At 28.7% G+C, this 21,143-nt stretch overlaps 1 protein-coding gene across 1 annotated transcript; it reads right to left on the bottom strand.

Annotated features, from left to right (window-relative positions):
* Positions 1-14,016: 14,016 nt before the first annotated feature.
* On the bottom strand, positions 14,017-20,169 carry LOC117168828 (endocuticle structural glycoprotein SgAbd-1-like). Its single transcript, XM_033354678.1, has 2 exons — positions 20,152-20,169; positions 14,017-14,840 (listed from the first exon to the last, which is right to left on the bottom strand). Exons 1-2 carry the CDS (start codon positions 20,152-20,154, stop codon positions 14,421-14,423), a joined length of 423 nt encoding a protein of 140 aa, XP_033210569.1. The 5' UTR covers positions 20,155-20,169; the 3' UTR covers positions 14,017-14,420.
* Between the last annotated feature and the right edge of the window lie 974 nt (positions 20,170-21,143).

The following is a 21,143-nucleotide window of genomic DNA, read 5'->3' as shown; positions in this document are numbered from 1 at the left end:
TCCAATTACATCATTTTTCGAATTTCTCTGATGTCGTGCAATGACTATTTGAATTTTATTTTCAAAATACATACATATAGATTTTTTAATTCATGCATATATATTTTAATTTAGTATGATATCAGTTTAAAAGGTTATTAATAATTCAAATGTTCAGAAATATAGAAGGTAAAAATTATTCGAATGATTTAATTAAAATAATTGTTCATTGCTTTTTATATTGTAAATGATAATCTAATTATTGATTGTTTAATTTTTTACAGTATCGAATTACATGAATATTGAATTTTGAATGTTTTCCATTAAGTAACATAAATTTATTATTTACTTTAAAAATGATGTGATTGAATTTTACGTACGTATGTTTACATTTTTTCAAAAATTAATATATTTAACATATCTCTATTACAATTATATAACTTTTTAAATATGTATGCTGTTTTTAAATGAATATCTAATCTTCTTATTGAAAATGAAACTTTAATTTTTTCAAAACTTAGTTTGAAAGCTTATTAATAAATCAAATTTTCGGAAATAAAAGTTCCAAAAAATAGTTTTATAAAGTAAAAATGATTTTAATGGGTAAATGAAAGAAATGTTTTATTTTTCTAATGTTGCAAACTGAATAAATAATTATTAATTGACTCTGAAAAGGTTATTAATCAATTTAAATTTCAGGAATCGAAGTTAATATTTATTTAAAAAGCTATACATTAAAAGTTATTTGAATGCTTACATGTTTTCAGACTCTAATCTCAGCAAGAATTCAAGTTTTCAAGAACTTGTAGTAAATATAATAATATAAAAATATAACGAATTATGCGTATGTGCGAGTGGCACAGGCGACTACTTGCCTAAATCAAATAAATTTTGATAGATTGAGACACGTTGTCAAATTTATGTAACGAATTTTCTAAAGAGGAAGTGAAATGCAAGCAATAATTAATATAATTTTTAAATTGATGAATAAAAGGTCAGAAGATCAGTTTCAGAACCCAATTGACTCTTATTATTCTGAACGTCATCTTTGACTTGAAATCTAACCTGAATGATCAGCAATTTATTTCTGACAGGAACCCCAGGGCTGTATAATACAAAATAATTCTCAATATTTTAAATATTTTACGTATTAAAAAATTATATTAATAATTGTTTTGAAGGTTGAAAATTATTGATGTTATTATTATTTTATTTTTACTTTTTATTTTCACAACTTATCAATAAAAATCAATATCAATAGAGAAGAATCACGTTTCTCCTCAGATTAGTGGGTAAGAGCATCAGACCGGCAATCTAGAAGACCTGGGTTCGAATCCCAGAGGAACTAGACTAATTTTTTAATGCTTAGAAATAAAAATCAATTTAAATAAAAATGTTGAGACCAGCAGACAAAAAAGAGTTTGCGTGCATTTACTTACGACATTTATTTGGACAAAAAAGTTTAATGAAAAAATTCAACTTGCAGGAGTTGTGAAGAAAAGATTCTCGTCTTTTTATAGATTAGTAGGTAAGAGCATCAGACCAGCAGTTTAGAAAGCCTAGGTTCGAATCTCAGCGTAGCTAAAGTAATTTTGGTTCACTAATTAGAAATATAAAATCAATATTAAAAAATATTTATTTCAGACCATTAGACCAAAAAGAATTAACATCAAATTAATGGTGTTATTATTCTGATATACATCTTGACTCTCAATCATCTTCTCCAAAACAATTTTGGATCATGATTTACAGTAACCTCTTGGGTAGTAATTATCTCTCGATCGTGTGTAATTGTTTGTCCTCGAGGCGACGATAATGGACGATAATTTAAGAGGTATAATTTTCGCTGCAGAAAATTATTATGCCTTGTTTTTTGTAAAAATTTATTATTTTATTTTAAGGATTGCTGTAATTAAATCATTAATTCAAGGATACATTTTTTATTTATTATAAGTAGCACAGCCCTGTCTCAATAAAAGAGACTCAAAGGTCAAATTGAGCACCAAGCTTAAATTACTCAACTGCAAACAGATCAGAACATCTAATTATTAGATCGCAGGCCTTTGTCTCAAATAAAAGTTACGAGGGAGAAAGCACGCCTTGCTTGTTTGCCTATTGCTCTAGTGCCTCTTCCTTGTCACGACGGGATTTTAAATTAGGAGTTGAAATATAAAGATAAGAGCAGACTGAAATATTACAAGCAAATGGTGAGAAAATAAAATAAATCTTGTAATTCTTAAACTATTTTAGTAAAAAAAATCTTTGATAATACTGATAATAATAATTTTAATATGTAATTAAAATTTCAAGCGATGGGTAGCTCTAAGAAAGCATCCAGAGGTGACTGTTGTCACATCCAACGCTCGCGGCCACTCGTAATTGCATACGTTTTAAATCCGCGCAGGAGGTTTCAAGCATCGTATTGGATTAACTTATTACATCCTAATTTCATTAGTCACTTGTCTTAGTCCGTGGCTATGATGTATAACCGGGTTCACCCGAGTGAAAGTTTTAAATGATATAATAAGACCGTGAAGTTGGCACCCCAACTCTAAAATCGTTCGATGGTCGTTTGGTGGTCGTTTGGTGGTGTTTGGTGGTCAACTTTGAAGGTTTTGGTGGTCAAAATTGAAAAAGTTATTGATTTTTCAAATTTGGGGTGCCAACTTCACGGTGGCACAGCACTTTTTAATATTTTCAAAAAATTCTTTTTGGTATCGTTTGGTGGTCGTTTGGTGGTGTTTGGTAGTCGACCGTGAACGTTTGGTGGTCAAAATAAAAAAAGTTATCGAGTTTTCAAAATTGGTGCGTCAACTTCCGTTAACACCCCACTTCAATTTTCTTTTTTAATTCCTTATGACATCGTTTGGTGGTCGTTTGTTGGCGTTTGGTAGTGATTTCTGAACGTTTGGTGGTCGAGATTACAGAATATATCGGATCTTTTAGAAAATGCATGTAGCCCGTAATGGGACTCTGCGCATGCTTATGCGCACGTGTGATTGGTGCAAAATTTGAATTTCAAAATGCTCTTTTTCAATGTGAACGCTGTTTGGCCAGTATAATTGTACATAATTGTAGTTTTTAAGTTTTCAAACATTATAGGTTTTCTTATTTTTGAAATCTGAACTCTCTTATTGTTTTATATTTTAAGTTTTTCGACTTTTAATTACAAGATAATCTTTGGAAATTGACATAAAGTCCTGGTCCGAAAACTTCATTAAGGCAATGTACATTGAAATAAGTTCCTTTACGGTAAACTAAATCAAACAATACTTAAAAAAACAACTGTAACAGAACCATAATTCAGTATCTTTTAGAAAAAAATTAAGAATCGTTTAAACGCTTTCTGACAGTAGTTTCATATAGAGTTATCTGGATTTCTCTATTCTACAGCGAAAATATTTTCAATGAGAAGCTAATAAGTTTTTATCCTTCAAGAATGGAATATATATTTTTTCAATGGATTATAGCACTCAAAAAAGATTTTTAAGTGTTAAACAGAATATATAATATATGAACTTTTTAAGAAATACACTTACACAAACTTTTCAGAACCAATATTTGTATTACCGCAGAAAAAAAATAACGGATTTCAGATAAATATTTATCAAGAACACGAAATTTTGAAACTGCATGTCCTAAAGATATTACATAGAAGAAAACTTCTGAAAAATTCTATCTTGCCGTATCAAATCGTTTACTCAAAATGTGACTTTCCTCTTCTAGCCGTAGGTACATATTTCCACATGATAGTGTAGAATTCTTCAAGAAATCTTCAAATAAAAATTTACAGTACACTATATGAGATTTTTAGATGAAGAGAATTTGTCTGAATTTGGAATTATTGTCAAAATTTTCAGAATGCCCCCAAAAAAAATACAAACAAAATTTAAAAGATTAATATTATTTACCACCCAGGAACTTCAGTTCATAGCTAATTCTTCAATCATAATTTCTGTCACTATTCTTTAATAACCTTTTATAAAATTTAGAGGAACTTAGCATAAACGACACAAACGACACAAAACGACACAAAGGACACAGGCCATATCAAAAAATAATGAGACAAAAGATGTTCAACCAAAAAAGAACTACAAATTTGTTTTGAATACTTGTTTGATAGGATGCGTGGTTTTTGCTTTATACGTAAAAAACCAAAATAAAAATTAAACGATTCCATTTTTGAACAAATGACACAAACTATGAAAAAAATGGATTGACAAAAGTTGTTCAACCAAAAAAGAGTTGAAAATTTGTAATGAATAATATTTTGATAGGACACGTAGAAAAATTAAATCACATTAAAAATTAATAATAATTATTAATAAATAATTAATAAAATAATATTAATAATCTTAAAAATAACATTAAAAATAAAAAAAAAAGATTTTTTGGAAAACGAAACATGGTATTAAAAAAAAAATTAATAGAACAAATTTGTTCACCCAAAAACGATCTACAAGTTTTGTATAAATAATTTCAAGACAGAATGAGTAGATTTTCTTTCAATTTTCAAAAAACAAAATTAAAAAATATATATAAAAACAAAGCAATAAAAATACTTATGTTTCATACTAATGAATATTATGAATTTTAATATTACAAATTGATTGAAATGATACGTTTTTGGAGGTAGCTGAGAAAAAACAATGCCAATGCTTATTATAAATTTTAATAATATAAATTGATTGAAATTATACGTTTTTGAAGATAGCTGAGAATAAAATGTATTGCAAAAGGTGGACAAATATGGGAAAAATAGAAAGACCAAGCGCGATACTGAATTGATACTGAATTATGGTTCTGTTACAGTTTTCATTTTAAGTATTGTTTGATTTAGTTTACAGTAAAGGAACTTATTTCAATGTACATTGCTTTAATGAAGTTTCGGACCAGGACTTTGAATCAATTTCCAAAGATTACCTTGTAATTAAAAGTCGAAAAACTTAAAATATAAAATAATAAGAGATTTCAGATTTCAAAAATAATAAAACCTATAATGTTCTAAAACTTAAAAACTACAATTATGTACAATTATACTTGCCAAACAGCATTCACATTGAAAAAGAGCATTTTGAAATTCAAATTTCGCACCAATCACACATGCGCATAAGTATGCGCAAAGCCCCATTACGGGCAACATGTATTTTCTAAAAGATCTGATATATCCTGTAATTTCGACAACCAAACGTTCAGAAATCACTACCAAACACCAACAAACGACCACCAAACGATGTCATAAGGAATTAAAAAAGAAAATTGAAGTGGGGTGCTAACGGAAGTTGACGCACCAATTTTGAAAACTCGATAATTTTTTTTATTTTGACCACCAAACGTTCACGGTCGACTACCAAACACCACCAAACGACCACCAAACGATACCAAAAAAATTTTTTTGAAAATATTAAAAAGTGATGTGCCACCGTGAAGTTGGCACCCCAAATTTGAAAAATCAATAACTTTTTCAATGTTGACCACCAAACCTTCAAAGTTGACCACCAAACACCACCAAACGACCACCAAACGATTTCATTAAAAAAATTTGATATTTTAGAGTTGGGGTGCCAAATTCACGGGCTTTGATATAATAAGTAACTTGACTTAGTCCGCTCGAAAAAAATAGAGGTTAGAGGTTCGAAGTTAGAGGCTAGATCCTAGAGGCTAGAGGCTAGAGATTAGAGGATAGAGGCTAGAGGTTAAAGGTTAGAGGTTAGAGGCCTTTCATATCCTGTCCTATCCTATCCTATCCTATAATATCCTATTTTATACTATCATATCATATTCTATCGTGTCTCATATCCCATTCTGCCATATCTATCTTTTCATATTTTTTCATCTATCCTATCCTCTTCTTCACTAAACTAACCTTTTATATTCTATCCTATACTCTCCTATCCTTTTATATCCTTTCATATTCTGGAGGTTTTTTTTTACCCCGAATAAAAGTTTTGAATGATATAATAAGTAAATTGACTTAGTCCGTTTAAAAAAAATAAAGGCTAGAGGTTCGACGTTAGAGGTTAGAGGTTAGACGTTAGAGGCTATATCCTAGAGGCTAGAGGATAGAGGATAGAGGCTAGAGATTAGAGGATAGAGGATAGAAGCTAGAGGTTAAAGGTTAGAGGCTAGAGGTTGGGTACTTTTTTAATTAAAAAAATAATGTCATTATTTAAAAAAAAAGTATTTTCTGTTACAATCGGTAATATTTTATATGATTCAAAGAGGTTGTAAAAGAATTCTAAACACTAGAAAGAATTTCCTACGATTTCTACAATTTTAAAAATAATTCAAAAGATTTCAAGATTTCGAGTTCTTGAGGAATTTGGTAGGATTTTAAAGGATTTTAGGAAATTAAAAAAGTTGCAAGTAATTTGAAAAAGTTTTTAAAGATTTCAACGCTTTTTTAAATAATTTCATCTATTTCAAAGAATTGCAGAGGAATTTTAAACAGTGCGAGAGATTTTAAAGTGTAAAACTTGATTTTCAAATCTTTTAAATTACGAGATATTAAAGAATTGAACGATATTTCCAAATATTTGAAAGATATCCAGAGATTTTTTAGGACTTTGTGCATTTTGAATGATTTTAAGGGATTTCCAGAAAAAGTTAAGATTTTTAAAAATTTGAGCGAAAGTGCAGAATTTTTAAGAGATTTTATAGAATTTTAGAGGATTTCAAAAATTTAGGAAAGATATGAAGAATTAAACGAGATTTCTAAGGATTTAAAAGATGTACAGAGTTTTGGAAGAATTTGTGCATTTTATAGGATTTCAGGAGAATTCCAGATTTTTAAAGAAATTGTGTAGGATTTTAAAGGAGTTGGGGAGATTGGGAAAACTTTCAAGTAATTTCAAAAGGTTTTGATAAATTTCAGGAAATTTTTTAAATTTCAATGAATTTATAAATAATTTCAGTTATTTCAAGAAATTTCAAAAGATTTTCAAACATTTCGAGAGATTTTAGAAATGTAATAGATTTACAAGAATAATACGAAATTTCTAATGATATAAAAGATTTCAAGAGATTTTAAGGGGTTTCATGGATTTTTAAAGGATTTCAAGGGCTTTCCCGAAATTTTAAGAGTTTCAGTAATTTTTATGAGAATTCCAGAGGATTTAAGAGATTTTGTAAGGTTTTACCAGATTTTGAGAGTTTTGGACAAATTTCAAGTAATTTCCGGAAATGCCAACAAATTTTAGGACATTTCCAAGATTTCATGGAATTTAGAAATAATCCTAGCTATTTGAATAAATTTGAGGAGATTTAGAAACATTTCAAATAATTTTAAAACTTTTAAAAATATTTTAGTAAATTTTTAAAATTTTAAGGAGTTTCAAGGATTTCAAGGAATTTTTTTGTGTCTACTGGTATTCACTAATCCTAATAAAATATGAATATATTTTTAGTTTGTGAAAAAGTCGCTCTACCTCCGCTAGCATCCGAACTAAAATAAGATAAAAGGGATTTCAAATAAATTCAAAATATTTCAAGTAATTTCTAAAAAATTATGCAAATTTTTAAGCGATTTTGAAGAAATGTTAATAACAAACTAAATAAATATACAAAATAAATATACAAAAATAATTTCGAAAGAACTTGCAAAATTTTTTCGAATATAAATAATTTACACTTACTGCTTTACCATTTTTATTCTTATTTTAATAAATTTCTTTAATGAAGCACTTCTGAGAAAACTGGAAAAAATTACGTAGTCAGTAAACAACTTATTTGCCTGATCTGAGGATTACGATCTTTTACAGGGAACAGAATGACTAATATCTGTCGAAACAAGATGGAATTTTTATGAGCAAAAGGTGCTTCTTTTATGTCTATTAAAACTTAAATAATGATCTTCATCAAAAAGATAGTTTATATAAAGTAAAGTTTCAATAAAAAAATATAAACAGCGATAATAAATTTATTTTATTTTATTTAATATTACTAGTATTTATATCAATATAATTAGTAAAGCTATTTAAAAGTTTGAGTGTTTTTGTGTAATCCATAACATTTTATGACAGTGTGAAGCTCTTCGACTGGGGTGATTGCTAGAGAGATTGATCAGCGACCTGTGTGAGAGCAGTATCTCAGCAGCGTAACGAGTTTAGAACCGAATGAACTCTTACTTTAAAAGGTCTTTAGCGCAACTGTATAATAATAATAATAATAATAATAATAATAATAATAATAATAATAATATTCGCGTTCGTTGTGTATGGACATTACAAAAAATTTCAAACATAGTATTAAATTAATTTATAACATCCTCATCTGATTAGTCCGTGGCTGATGCTGTAAAAGAGGTTTTACCCGAAACAAGTTGAATAATAATAACAACAATAATAAATATTAAAAATTATAAAAAATAATTTTCTAGCTTTACTTCAAATTAAAGAGAATCATTTTATTCCATAACTAAAAATATTTTGAACTGAATCCAATACAAAATTCTCAATTCAAACTCTAAAATAAACATAAATTCGTTTCAAATATTATTTTTTAATGAAAGGCAGGGAGCGGACTAAAACTACTGTACGGCAACTTGACCAGCGCAACTCGTCTTTCAAAGGCGGAGAACCTCGGTTGGACCTACGTTTGGATGAGCGGCATGTGTGCGCGCGCACGCTGAGCACGCACATTGCATTGCCATCTTCTCTCTCCTAATTTCACACTGGCTCTAATCAGCTCTATTTCAGGCATCTAATAGTTGGGTTTCGGGAAAAATCCCACTTCCACTATTTTGAATGAGAAGGTTTCGTTAGGGGTTCCTTTTAACCTTTCCAAAGAGTATATAATTAATTTCTCATGTTTTCCCATTTCCCATTATTTATAACAAAATCTTGCTATCGCCACTTATGATTACTTTTTGGCAATTTGTTAGTACTTTTGTGACGAAAAAGTGATTGTAATTGATTGAAAATATTTTTTTATCATTAAACAAATATTTGTGTCAATAATTGTTTCTAAAAAATTTTGTTATAACCACAGTCAAGTACTTTCTTGAGAACTTTTGTGACATAAAAGTAATTATAATTTAATTCGACCTTAAAAAGAGGCAAAAATCGTCAACTTTAATGGGTTATAACTTATGAGGTATTATGGGTAGGACATTGTTCTTTTTTGTGAGCACAGGTCTGCCTTCCCTCAAATGTAAAACAATTTTCCGAGCAGTGAATAGGTGCTAAGTTGCAGAGTGTTTTTTTAACTTAGTGAGTTTCCGCTGAAAATCCGAAAATGTGGGAATTCTTCAATATAATATAACTCAAAACCTATGGAAGATAGCTGATTATTTTTTAACAGAATTTTCTCATCATTTTATTTTTTTCATTTTTCCTAATGTACGAGGTGTGTTCAAAAAATAAGGTGACTTTATGGTTTTCTCAAAAAATATTCATTTATTCCTCAATATTTATGTTGTCCCCTTCAAAGTAATCCCCCCTAGATATAATACACTTATGCCAACGCTTTTGCCAATCATCGAAGTACTTTTGATGTTCATTTTGTGGTATAGCCTTGAATTCTTTCAGCGATGCAGTTTTTATCTCCTCAATCGTTGAAAATCGATGTCCTTTCATGGGTCTCTTCAGTTTTGGGAAAAGAAAAAAGTCACTGGGGGTCAAATCCGGTGAATATTGAGGCTGAGGCATGACTGTGATGCTGTTTTTGGTCAGAAAATCTTTCACAAGCAACGGTGAATGAGCGGACGTTTTTTGCGTATCGTCTCTCGCAAACGGCGCATAACTTAAAGGTAATACTCCCTATTGACCGTCCGACCTTATGGTAAGAATTCCTGATACACTACGCTACGGTAATCAAAGAAGACAGTGAGCAAAACCTTCACATTTGACCAAACTTGACGGGCTTTTTTCGGTCTTGGAGACTCAGGATGCTTCCACTGAGACGATTGGGCTTTAGTTTCGACGTCATAACCATATACCCACGATTCATCCCCAGTTATAACCCTTTTGAAAAAAATCAGGATCATTATTGACTTCATTCAACATCTCCTGAGCGATGGTCATGCGATGGATCTTTTGATCAAAATTAAGCAGTTTTGGAACAAATTTCGCTAACACATGTCTCATGCCCAAAACGTCCGAAAAGATAGCATGGCCTGAGCCAACCGATATGCCAACATTTTCAGCAACTTCTCTGATAGTAATTCGGCGATTTTTCAACACCATTTCTTTCACTGCTTGAACGTTTTCATCTGTTGTTGACGTGCTGGAACGTCCAGGGCGAGGTTCGTCTTCGACATCCTCTCGGCCCTCTTGGAACAGGTTGTACCACTTATACACATTTTTCTTACTCAGAGTAGACTCACCGTATGCAACTCTCAACATTCCAAGAGTTTTAGAGCACTGGATTCCATTTTTCACACAAAATTTAATGCAAACTCTTTGCTCCATTTTTTTCGAAACAAGAAAATCGCTGAGCACACCAAACCCTTCTAACCTTTTACGCCTCTGCCAGAAAAACAACACGAGCTATATAGTCAAAACTGTGAACATATGATCGTGACGAGTGTACCAACACAACAAAACAAAAAATTTAAAAGTTGAATGTACGTAGCCCGCGAAAATTGAAAAATTACCTTACTTTTTGAACACATCTCGTACATTTTACTCTAAAATGCAAAAATCCGTACACGAACAAGTATCTTTTGGAATGCCTGATTTTTCGACCCCCACCATTTTCCCATCTGGAAGAAACTGATTCAAATCTGCTCTGCTACATGTTGCGCACGCCAGCCTCGTGTAAATACGAAAATGCACGAGCACGAACCCAAGCTCGCCTGACTTTACAATTTTCTTTCGGTGGCTAACTGGCTATAAGGGGAGTTTTTAAGTAAACTGAATTGTGTAGGGGGTCACGAGAATGAAAAAAATTCCATAGGAAAATTTGTAATCATTGTGTTGAAATGAATCCTAAGAGAAAATTGGAAAAAGATTACAAAACATTTTTTTATTATTTTCTCATATTTTTAAGAAGTTTGTAAAAGATTTTGAAGCAAAATTTTATGATTTTGCCATGATACATAATTTTAGAAAAATTAAGGAACATTATTCTCTTTAAACCGTCTTCTGCAATTTTGTTGCACAATTTTTTATGTTTATGTTGGCTTAAAAAATGTACTTTCAAATTTAAATAAATTTAAGAGATTCTCATTTATTTTTGAAACGATTCAACAATAATTAAAACCTATAAACATTTCTAAAGAATTTTGTAAGGTTTCACAAAAAAAACATTTTTCGGTTCCTACACGGTGAGAAATAAGAAATTAATTCACAGAAGCGCGTGAGTTTAGAGCAAAAATTGTTACATGATTTAAAGTCTCGTTTGAAAAATTAACTTTAAGAGAAAGTTAAAAAAGGTTTTAAAAAATATATCAAACGACTTCCTAAAATTTCGGAAAAGAGCGTAGATTTTTAAGCAATATGTTTTAATTCAGTAAGAGTTTGAAAAAATTAATTGAACAAATTGAGTAAATTAAAGAAATATTTAGTAGAATTGAAGATATTCAGAAAGAATTTAAACTGTAGAGGATCCTTAGAAATGTAGATTTTTTAATATTTCAAAAATAAACTTTAGACGCTTCAAAAGAGTCTCGAAAGGTTCCAAGAGAATAAACAAATTTTTAAAAAATTTTTGTTAATTAGATAAGTCTTATTCACCGTATAAAACATTCATAAGAATTTCTGAAAAGCATAATCATTAAATATTTCAAGACTTCATTACATATATTTGAAGTCTTTCTTTTAAAGAGCGTTCACATATTATGTAAAAATATTTTCGACCTTTTTAGCCCCTACCCCTCTCACAATGTAACAAACCGTAAAATTTATTTTCGACCCCCCGCCCCCCGAAACTTCCTTACATAATATTTTTTATATTATGTTTAAAAGCATAAAAGACTTTTGTTTAGTGTAAGAAAAGTTTTTTCAATATGTAGTATTATCTATAAATAAATAAAACAATATGTTGGTGTAACACTTAATGGTTTCTCAATATTTTTGCAGTCATGAAAATACAGTGAAACCCTTTATTGACCATCATTTCTATAGACCTTGCGAGAATTGACGCCGCGCCACAGATAGGTGTAACAGGAGCTTGCGTGGTGCGCGGCGTCTGCGGTTGTCACTCAGGCGAGCACTCAGACGTGAACAAAGAAAAGCGGAGCAGCCTATAACGAGTTAGTTTCCGCCCACCGTCAGCCGAAAAATAGGCGCTATCGAAGAGTTTCAGCGTATTGAAGTAACCTAATTTGAGTACTACATGAAATTCACCCATTTAAAACTTTTTTTCAACACCGTAAGGAATACAAAATATGAATAATAATGACATAACATACAAATTTTGAATAACTATTTAATTGTCAAAAGTTTTTGAGTTCTTTAATTCGAGTTGAAATTATATTCTTAAAATTGAGAGCAGGAAATTAAGTATTATCAGTTTGTTTTTAAATTTATATAAATATAATTATTATAAGATTCTTAAGATAATTTAAAAACAAATTTAATATATCAGATATGTCAGAAAAGATTTTAAAAGATTTTAATGAAATTGTTTTATTTTATAGGATTTTACAACATTTTAGGAAAAATTTGAGTCTTTAAAAGATGTTTAAGAAGTTTGGAAGAAATCAAGAAGTATTTAATAAATTTTCGGAATTGTTTCCAAGTTTTTGAACATTTATTATCTATTTAAAACTTCTTAAGTTCTTGAAAGTATTTTTAGCTGACTCAAATATTTCCCAAAATGTAAAAAAATCATTTAAAGTATCAAAAAATGCCTTGTAATCTTCTAACTTTTCCTAAGCATTTTAAGAAATTTTTTATTTATTCTTTTAAAATCTGCATTTCTAAAAATCTTCTAAAGTTTAAATTCTTCTGAATTTCTTTCATTCTACGAAATATTTCTTGGATTTACTCGATTTTTTACATTAATTTTTTTTAATGTCACCGAATTGAAACATTTGCTTTAAAGTTCAATTTTCAAAATGAAAAATGACTTGTAATTTTCACACGAATATTAGGATATTTTTTTTTGATCTTGCCCGACCTTCAAACCTTCCAATCTTTAATTATTTAAAAATTTCTTGTTGAATTCTGCAAAATTAAAAAAGTTGCCTTTAAAATATTTTAGAATCTTCTTTAACAATGTTTGAAATTTTGTCTAATGTTTGAAATGTTTTTAAATGATCTATTAAAATTAATTTTTTGAAATACTAAATTATTTTAATTATACCTAGGATCTAAAAATTTATTTCCTTTTCGTCAATCCTTACAAAATTCTTTGAAGGTTTTCATTTTTGTTGAATCGTTTCCAAAATTTTGAGTATCTATTAAACTTACTCAAATTTAATAGTACATTTTTTAAACCAATGAAAGCATAAAAAAAAATTGTGCAACAAAATTGCACAAAAAGGGCTAAAACGAATTATGTTCCTTAATTTCTTTAAAATTATGTAATATAGAAAAATTATAACATTTTGCTTCAAAATCTTCTACACACTTTCACAAATTTTACGAAATAATAAAAAATGTTTTGTAAGCTTTTATAAATTCTCTCTTAGAATTCATTACAAAACATTTATTTAGAATTTTCCCATGATCTTTTTTTCATTCTCTTAACACTCTGCAAAATTCAGTTTACTTAAAAACTGCTCCTAATAACCAATTCGCCACCGAAAACGAATTGTGAAGTCGGACGACCTCGAGTTCCAGCTCGTGCATTTTCGACTGTACACGAGACTGGCCTGCGCAACATGTAGCAGAGTCGACCGGAATCTCGGTTGGACGTACGTTTGGATGAGCGGCAAGCGTGCGCGCGCACGCCGGACATGCACGTTGGTTAGCGGCTCTCTCTCGGCTAACCTCACAGTGGCTCTTCTCTTCTCCCTCCTAATAGGCAAAATAATTAAGAATTTTTTACTGACACTTGAGGAGATTCTGTTTCAGACATCCTTTTGTCAAACAATACCATTTTGTATCATACATCAATTTTATTACAATATTATACAATATGCATCTCTTAAACTATTTTTTCAAAATAAAAATAAAAACACCAACTGTTCTGAGCTGAAAGACGTAAAAAAGTGTTTGTACATTTTGGCACAGAGCCAGTCAGTTGTATCTCAGTTCTTTATCTACAATTACTATTGTTAAAAAAAGGATATTAATTCAAATTGTAAACAAATATCAAGATATATAACAATTAGAACTAATATTAACATTAACGAAATATCTTATCGCACTGCAACTTTTTCCAAGCTGCCTCAATTGCTCGGGACTAGACGCATCGTAATATTAATACTAATAATAATTTTGGACCCTATAAAGGAATATAAATTTTTATCGTTCTTAATTTTTTTTTTGCTAATGAAATACCATTTGAAATTATATCATTTTTTTATTAAGCAAATTTCAAAATCTGGTTATTTATTTAGTCAGTTTGTCTTCTTCCGGGTGATTTGCGATCCATTCCAAAGCCCTGAGGATGCCCTCTGGAACTGCAGGGGTAACTGGCAAATGGGCACCCTGGGGCTGAAAACCATTTTCGTCAGCAATGTATGTAAGGGAAATTGGGGTTCCATCATCGGCAGTATAGCTGAAAGCTCCTTGGGCCACGACTGCAGCTCCATTTGATTCAGCGTCTGCGGACTTAGCGAAGGATCTCAATTCCCCCTGTTCTTGGGCCTGGATTCCATTTTCGGTTTCGTAACTCCAGTTGTAAGAACCATCCGGATTTGGCCCATTTTCACTACTTCTTAGGATAGCGATTGGTTTTGGGGTTTGCTCTACTGCTGGAGCTGCAGATGCCAACGCCACCAAGGCAAAAAGCGAAGCAATTGCGAATTTCTGTTTAAAAAAAAAAATTATTTTTATTAGCATGGATTTTCTAAAATAGACTCTTATTACGGATATTTGGCGACATTGGCTTATTGTCCTTGCCAAACTTTGGAAAAATTAACTATTCTCTTATAATGTATCCCCGTTTAATTTTACGAATTACTATATAAAAGCTCGGCAAGCAGAACCGAACGTGCGCTCTAACGGTAGGTAGGGGTGGGGATGGCGCATAGAAAATGCTACGAAAGACTGAACCAGGGTCGACGGAACAATTTCAGTTTGGGTGGGGAATGAATTTCATTACTAATAATATTTTTTTAAAATACCCATTGAAAATTCCCCACCCGTCTGAGTTTTAGGTGGAGGCTACTCCATACACCCAACACCGCTTCCGTCGTCCCTGTACTAAACGGTCTTTCGTCGCGTTTTCTGCGCGTCATTCCTACTCCTGCCTATCGCTCGAGCGCTCGTTGGTTCCTGCTTTCCAAGACTTCATATGACCAAATGCATGGGAATAAGTTTATTTTTGCCCTATTTTGCTAATATCTTTGTAAAAGCTAATTTTTTCTATCTAAGTGTATTTGAAAAATAGTTTAGATTTTTTAATTACTATTTACTGAAATAATAAAGTGATAAGACTTATTATTAATTACAAATATATTATCGAAATAAAATTTTGTTCCATGCATTTCGTCCATTATTTTCCCCTCAGCTTTCTACGAAGTGAAGTTAGCTGATGGTTGAAGTGAAAATACTTAATTGCTTTGGAAAGTACCAGAAATAATTTTAATCTAAACTAAATCCGGCATAAAATAATGGCGCGAAATTCAAATTAGGGAAATAACCATTATGCGCGCTGATTACAAGTTTCTTATTTTGATTGCCTAATGATCAAATTGAAATATATGCTTGAATGTAAAGTACTATAAAATTTAATAATGATCATAAATTAGAATACATTTTCAAACAGCTCCAAAGACTTTACTGCAAATATAATTAATTTGAATGTCAATCGAATTGCAGTAATCTGTGACTTTCATTAAAACACTAGATTTCTAATGTGCATAATTCAAAATTATCATAGTGCCAATGTTTTCCATAATTTCAATGTTTAAGATTTGTAGTTGAAAACTCCTAAATAATAAAAATATATAAATAAAAATTCTTAAATTTCGACTATTTTGAAGACGAAAAGCCAAGAGTTTTAAATTCAAAATTATTAAGATTGATGAATTTTCGCATGTAAATCTTCATGATCTGTTTTAGAATTTAAATTTCTGCGATTTTCACAACCACATCACTTTTAATTCTAAAACCCAAACTTGCATAACATTCAATTGTCCAAATTAAACATTCTTTAATTTTAAAGATTTTTAAGTAGAAATTCTGAAATTTGGGTGATTTTGTAGATAAAAAGTCAAGTTTTCATTTAAAACTTGTGCATTTGAAGAAGTTTTGAATGTAAGTCATACAAATTACAGAATTTTTTTAGCTTGAAATTTGCATAATTTTCAACTATAATTTATTTAAATTATATAATTATTAAATTATTTAATCAAATAAATTATATAATTTATTAAAATTTAAGACTATTTATTATAAATGTTAAAAAATCAGAGCCTTACAGATTTGAAGAGTCAATTTAGAACGATTATTTTAAAGATCAAAAGTCAATTTTTCAATTCTAAATCCTTCAAATTAATAAAATATTGAATGTAAATCATGAAAATAACAGAATTTTTAATTTCAATACTTAAACTCGCATAATTTTAAATTCTAAATTGTCTAAATTGAAAGCCCTTTAATTTTTATTATATATAAATAACAACTTTAAAATTTCTATCATTGGGATAAAAAAATCAAGTTTTCAATTCGAAATTTTCAAATGTCAAATTAACAGAATTTCATATTTCAATTTTAAATATTCAAAATTCAAACATTTAGAGATTGACTATTGAAAACTCTTGGCTTGTAGTGTTGCATTCGTAAAAAATTCAAATTTGGATGATTCTCAAACTTAAAAGTTAAAATTTCTTTATTTAATAATTTATTAGCATTATTAATGTTAAAACTAAGAAATTTCTTATATTTTATTCTAAATTGTCCATGTTAAAAGCGAACCTAGACCCAGCCAATTAAAAACTCTTCAATTTTAAAGATTTACAATCGAAAGTTCTATAATTTCTAAGAAATGCAATTAAAAACTCTTTAATTTTGAAAATACAGAATTTGAAATTATTAAATTTTTAAGAATTATATTTTAAACAGATATAATTTGGAATATTGTTTAGAAAGATTTCGATTAAAAAAATTTACCGTTTTTAAATTCTTCAATTTTAACGGTTTGAAATTTAAAATTATTCAATTTTGAATATTTTCAATTGAAGGCGATTTTAATTTTAAATATTTGATGAAAAAATGATGCAATATTGAATACCCTTTTTGGAGAAATTAAAAAATAAATTTGTTCAGTAGCCAAATTAAACGTTTTCGAAAGGTTTTGTTATGAAAATTAATATTCAAATATAAATAATGCAATGATGTTTTATTTTTCTTACTCTTTAACTTTTAAAATAAAATTTTGATATAAAAATAAAGTAATTTAATACAGTTATGCGCGAACTATGTCCAGAAAACGTGGTAACTGGAATCTTATAGAAAATTCGAATCTAATTCAAATAGTCGAATTTTGATTCTACCTTGAAGAATAGATAATGCGAAAATACGTTTAAAATACATTTTTAATGTTTTATAAATTTTTAAAAATAAATTAAAGTACTGTTTTTAGAAAAAAATTTATTATTAATCGTTTATTATTATTATTAATCGTTCTCAAATCATACAAAATTTTCTGTAAAGTCCACAACAAAATTTTGAAAAATAAACCTAATTTTCTTTCTTGTTTGATAAAAATTATAATTTATTTAACATTGATGCGCCTCCTCGGATTAAAAGTTCTTTTGTGATTAATTTTGCGAAATAAAAATGCAGTAGGGAAAACCTTTTTACCGTGGATAATGCAACCTACAGTAGATAATCATTGATAAAGAGTACAAATAAAAGAAAAATAATTGATTTTTATTTATTAATATGCATAGTGTCTTAACTATTCATCAGATTAAATTAATTATTCTATGTACATAAATATTTTGAATTAGTGATTCTCCACTGTAGGTTGCACTATCCACTGTAGGGAGGTGCCCCCTATGCAAAATATATTAAAAATTGAGAAAGATGAAAGATTGATGAAAGAGAAACTAAGATTGCGTAAATCTTTAAGAATGGAAAAAATTACGCGTGAATGGGAGGACTCGAATTTTTTGTGCATACGAGAGGACGGATAATTATTGTACGTTTAACGAAAGTAGAGATGTTGTCATAGAGCAGAGGTGAGAGAGTTTAATTCGACTCTTTTCATTCCAAAGGCGGAGGTGTTCAGTGAAATTTAAATTTATTTTGTCCATAGATTATGCTAAGATTCACGAATTAATTTTTGTCTTCATATTTATTATTATTTTATTATAACAGTTTTTACAGTTATATATTGTTTACAATATTCTTGGTTGAAAATGAGCTTTCTTTATTAAAAATGCAATTTTCCTACGTTTTTCTTGTTGCTTTTTTGGTTAAAAAATCTTTCTTGTTTGAAAATTCACCTCATTTTTTAAAAATTAATTTTTTTTGGTTAAAAATACAACTTTTTGTTGATGATTCAACTACTCTGTTGAGAAATTGGTATTTTGTCTGTTTAAAAATAGCTCTTTTAACTTTTACTTTAAGTATTCTATTTTTTGTTTAAAATTAGTCTTTTTTAATTAAATAATCAACTATTTCATGGAAAATGTACATATTTCGCTAACATTTCATTTTTTCTTAATTTTATTTTTTAACTAAAAGTTGTTGGAAATTGAAAATGGTTTATTTTTTATTTAAAGGTCTACAACATTATTTCTAGTTAATAATTCATCTATTTTGATCAAAGTTATTATTATTAGTTTAAGAATTTTAATATTTTGTAAAAAGTTCCACAATTTTGTCAAGAAATCACCGTTCTGGTTGAAAATTCGTCTTTTGAGATTAAATTCAACTATTTGTTTGAAAATGAACTTTTTAATTAAAAATTCATATTTTTATTTTTTAAATTTAACTGTTTCATTTCAAATTTCTTGTTTTTTTTTTACTTAAAAATTAAACAACTTTGTTGCATTTTTTTTTGACTGAAAAATCTTTCTTGTTTAAAAATTTTCCTCCTTTGTTAAAAAATCTATATTTTTTCATACAAATTAATTTTATTGGTAGAGAGTTCATCCTTTTAGTATAAAATCCATATATTTTAATTTAAAATTGATTATTGTATTAAAAAATTTACTATTTTGGTTGAAAATGTAACTATTTTCTTGAAAATTCAAATTTTTAATTGAAAAAACAAAGTATTTGGTGTAAGATCTGCCTATTTTGCTATTTTGTTTTTTTGGCTTGAAAATTTTAAAATGTTCTTCAAAAATCATCGTTTTTTTATATTTCACTATTGGTTTAAAAATGGACTATTTTTTTGAAAATACATTTATGTGTTAAATATTTTATACTAAAAATTCAAATTACATTTTTGGTTAAAAATTCATCCTTTTTAGTGCATGATTTCACCATTTGGTTAAAAATTGATCCTTTTTAGTTGAGAAAATAACAATTTGTTTAAAATCTTATGAACTGTATTGAAACTTTTTTTGACAAAAAGTTAATCTTTTTGTTTGTAAATTTAACTATTTGGTTATAGTTGAACTGATTTATCAGTTAAAATCCCTAAAACTGATTTAATTCGTTGAATCTTTTCTAATTCAGATTTAGAGTTTACGGAGGGTAATAATAGTAGTGTTTTCAATATTTAAAATAAAACTAATAGTGCTAAAGAGAAGAAAAGATAGAAAATTAGGTAAATATGGAAATATTAGTGTAAATGAATATGTAAGTTTAGAAATAATATATATATATTAATATCTATTTTACAAAAAATCAATGAGAGGAAATGAAACGAAATATTGAAATGAATATAAACGCGCCATTCATGACGCGTTACGCGTGAAGAAAATCCGCCATAATTTCTGTTTTAATTTTTTTATATTTTGTTCAGAAAAAAATCAATAAAATGAAAAGAAATGGAATATAGAAATGAATGTTTGCAATAATTACAATAGGAACATTTGATGGTGGTTGTCCAAATTTGGTCGTTGGTTTCTTGGTTTTGTTTTCAGAACTTTCAAATATTAAGAAATTAAATATTAAAATGAATATAAACGCGTTACACGTAAAGATTAAAACTCACCATGATTTCTATGTCGAGGACGTTTGTCTCGTTTTGATGTGGAATCGAAGAGCAGACCGGCTTTTATATGTTCCGAAACCTCATAAAGTGCTAGGACCTCCCTCTCGTCGATTTTCGGTTCTAGGAGACTCCTCTTTGACTTTCTGACCATTTGACATAACTAGACGTGACGAGTGTGCGACAAAGACAGGAACATGCCCATCAAACCAATGTTGGGTAAGTTGCTTTTTTCAGTAACTAGTTACTGTTACGTTACTTAGCGAAAAAATCTGACCAGTTACAGTTACCTAACTTGTAACTTCAATTAGTTACAGTTACAGTTACTAGATAAAGTAACTTTAAGTTACCTAAAAAGTTACTTTTTTCACTCCTTAATTTCACGACTTACAAGTCAAAATCACTTAAATGATAATTCATACAAACTGAATTTAAATAGAAATAAGCTTAAGTTAAAGTAAGATTTTTCATTCACACTTTTTAACCAAACAGTTGCAGAAGCAGCTAGGGTGTTTTTTACCTCAAGGTGACTGTGGGAGAATAGACTTATAATATTGAATAGCACAAATTGTACATAGTATGATAACAGTATACGAAAAAAAAAATTACGTAAAGAATAATAAATGAACAATAATTAGTCAATAATAAATACAAATATAAAATTCATATTTCCAAAGATTTCAATAATTTCACGAATACTGCCAAATACTTAAAAAATATTTAAAATATTTCGCAGGTTTCTAAAAATTTCAGATAGATTTGAAAGAGATTTCTCAAAGCTTTCAATATTTTCACAAATATTACCTAATATTTCAAAAGTATTTCCGTAATTTCAAAGATTTGAGAAAGATTTTCTAAGGATACCAAAGGTTTCAAACATTTCGCAATGATTTTGCATAGATTAAAAAGATTTTACAAAGGCATCAATGATTTCACAAAAATTTTAATTATTTGACAAATATTACCAAATATCTTTAAAATATTAAAAATATTTT

This window comes from Belonocnema kinseyi, chromosome 1 (assembly GCF_010883055.1).
Source record: "Belonocnema kinseyi isolate 2016_QV_RU_SX_M_011 chromosome 1, B_treatae_v1, whole genome shotgun sequence".
NCBI lineage: Eukaryota > Metazoa > Arthropoda > Insecta > Hymenoptera > Cynipidae > Belonocnema > Belonocnema kinseyi.
This window is presented reverse-complemented; position numbering and strand designations above follow the sequence as displayed.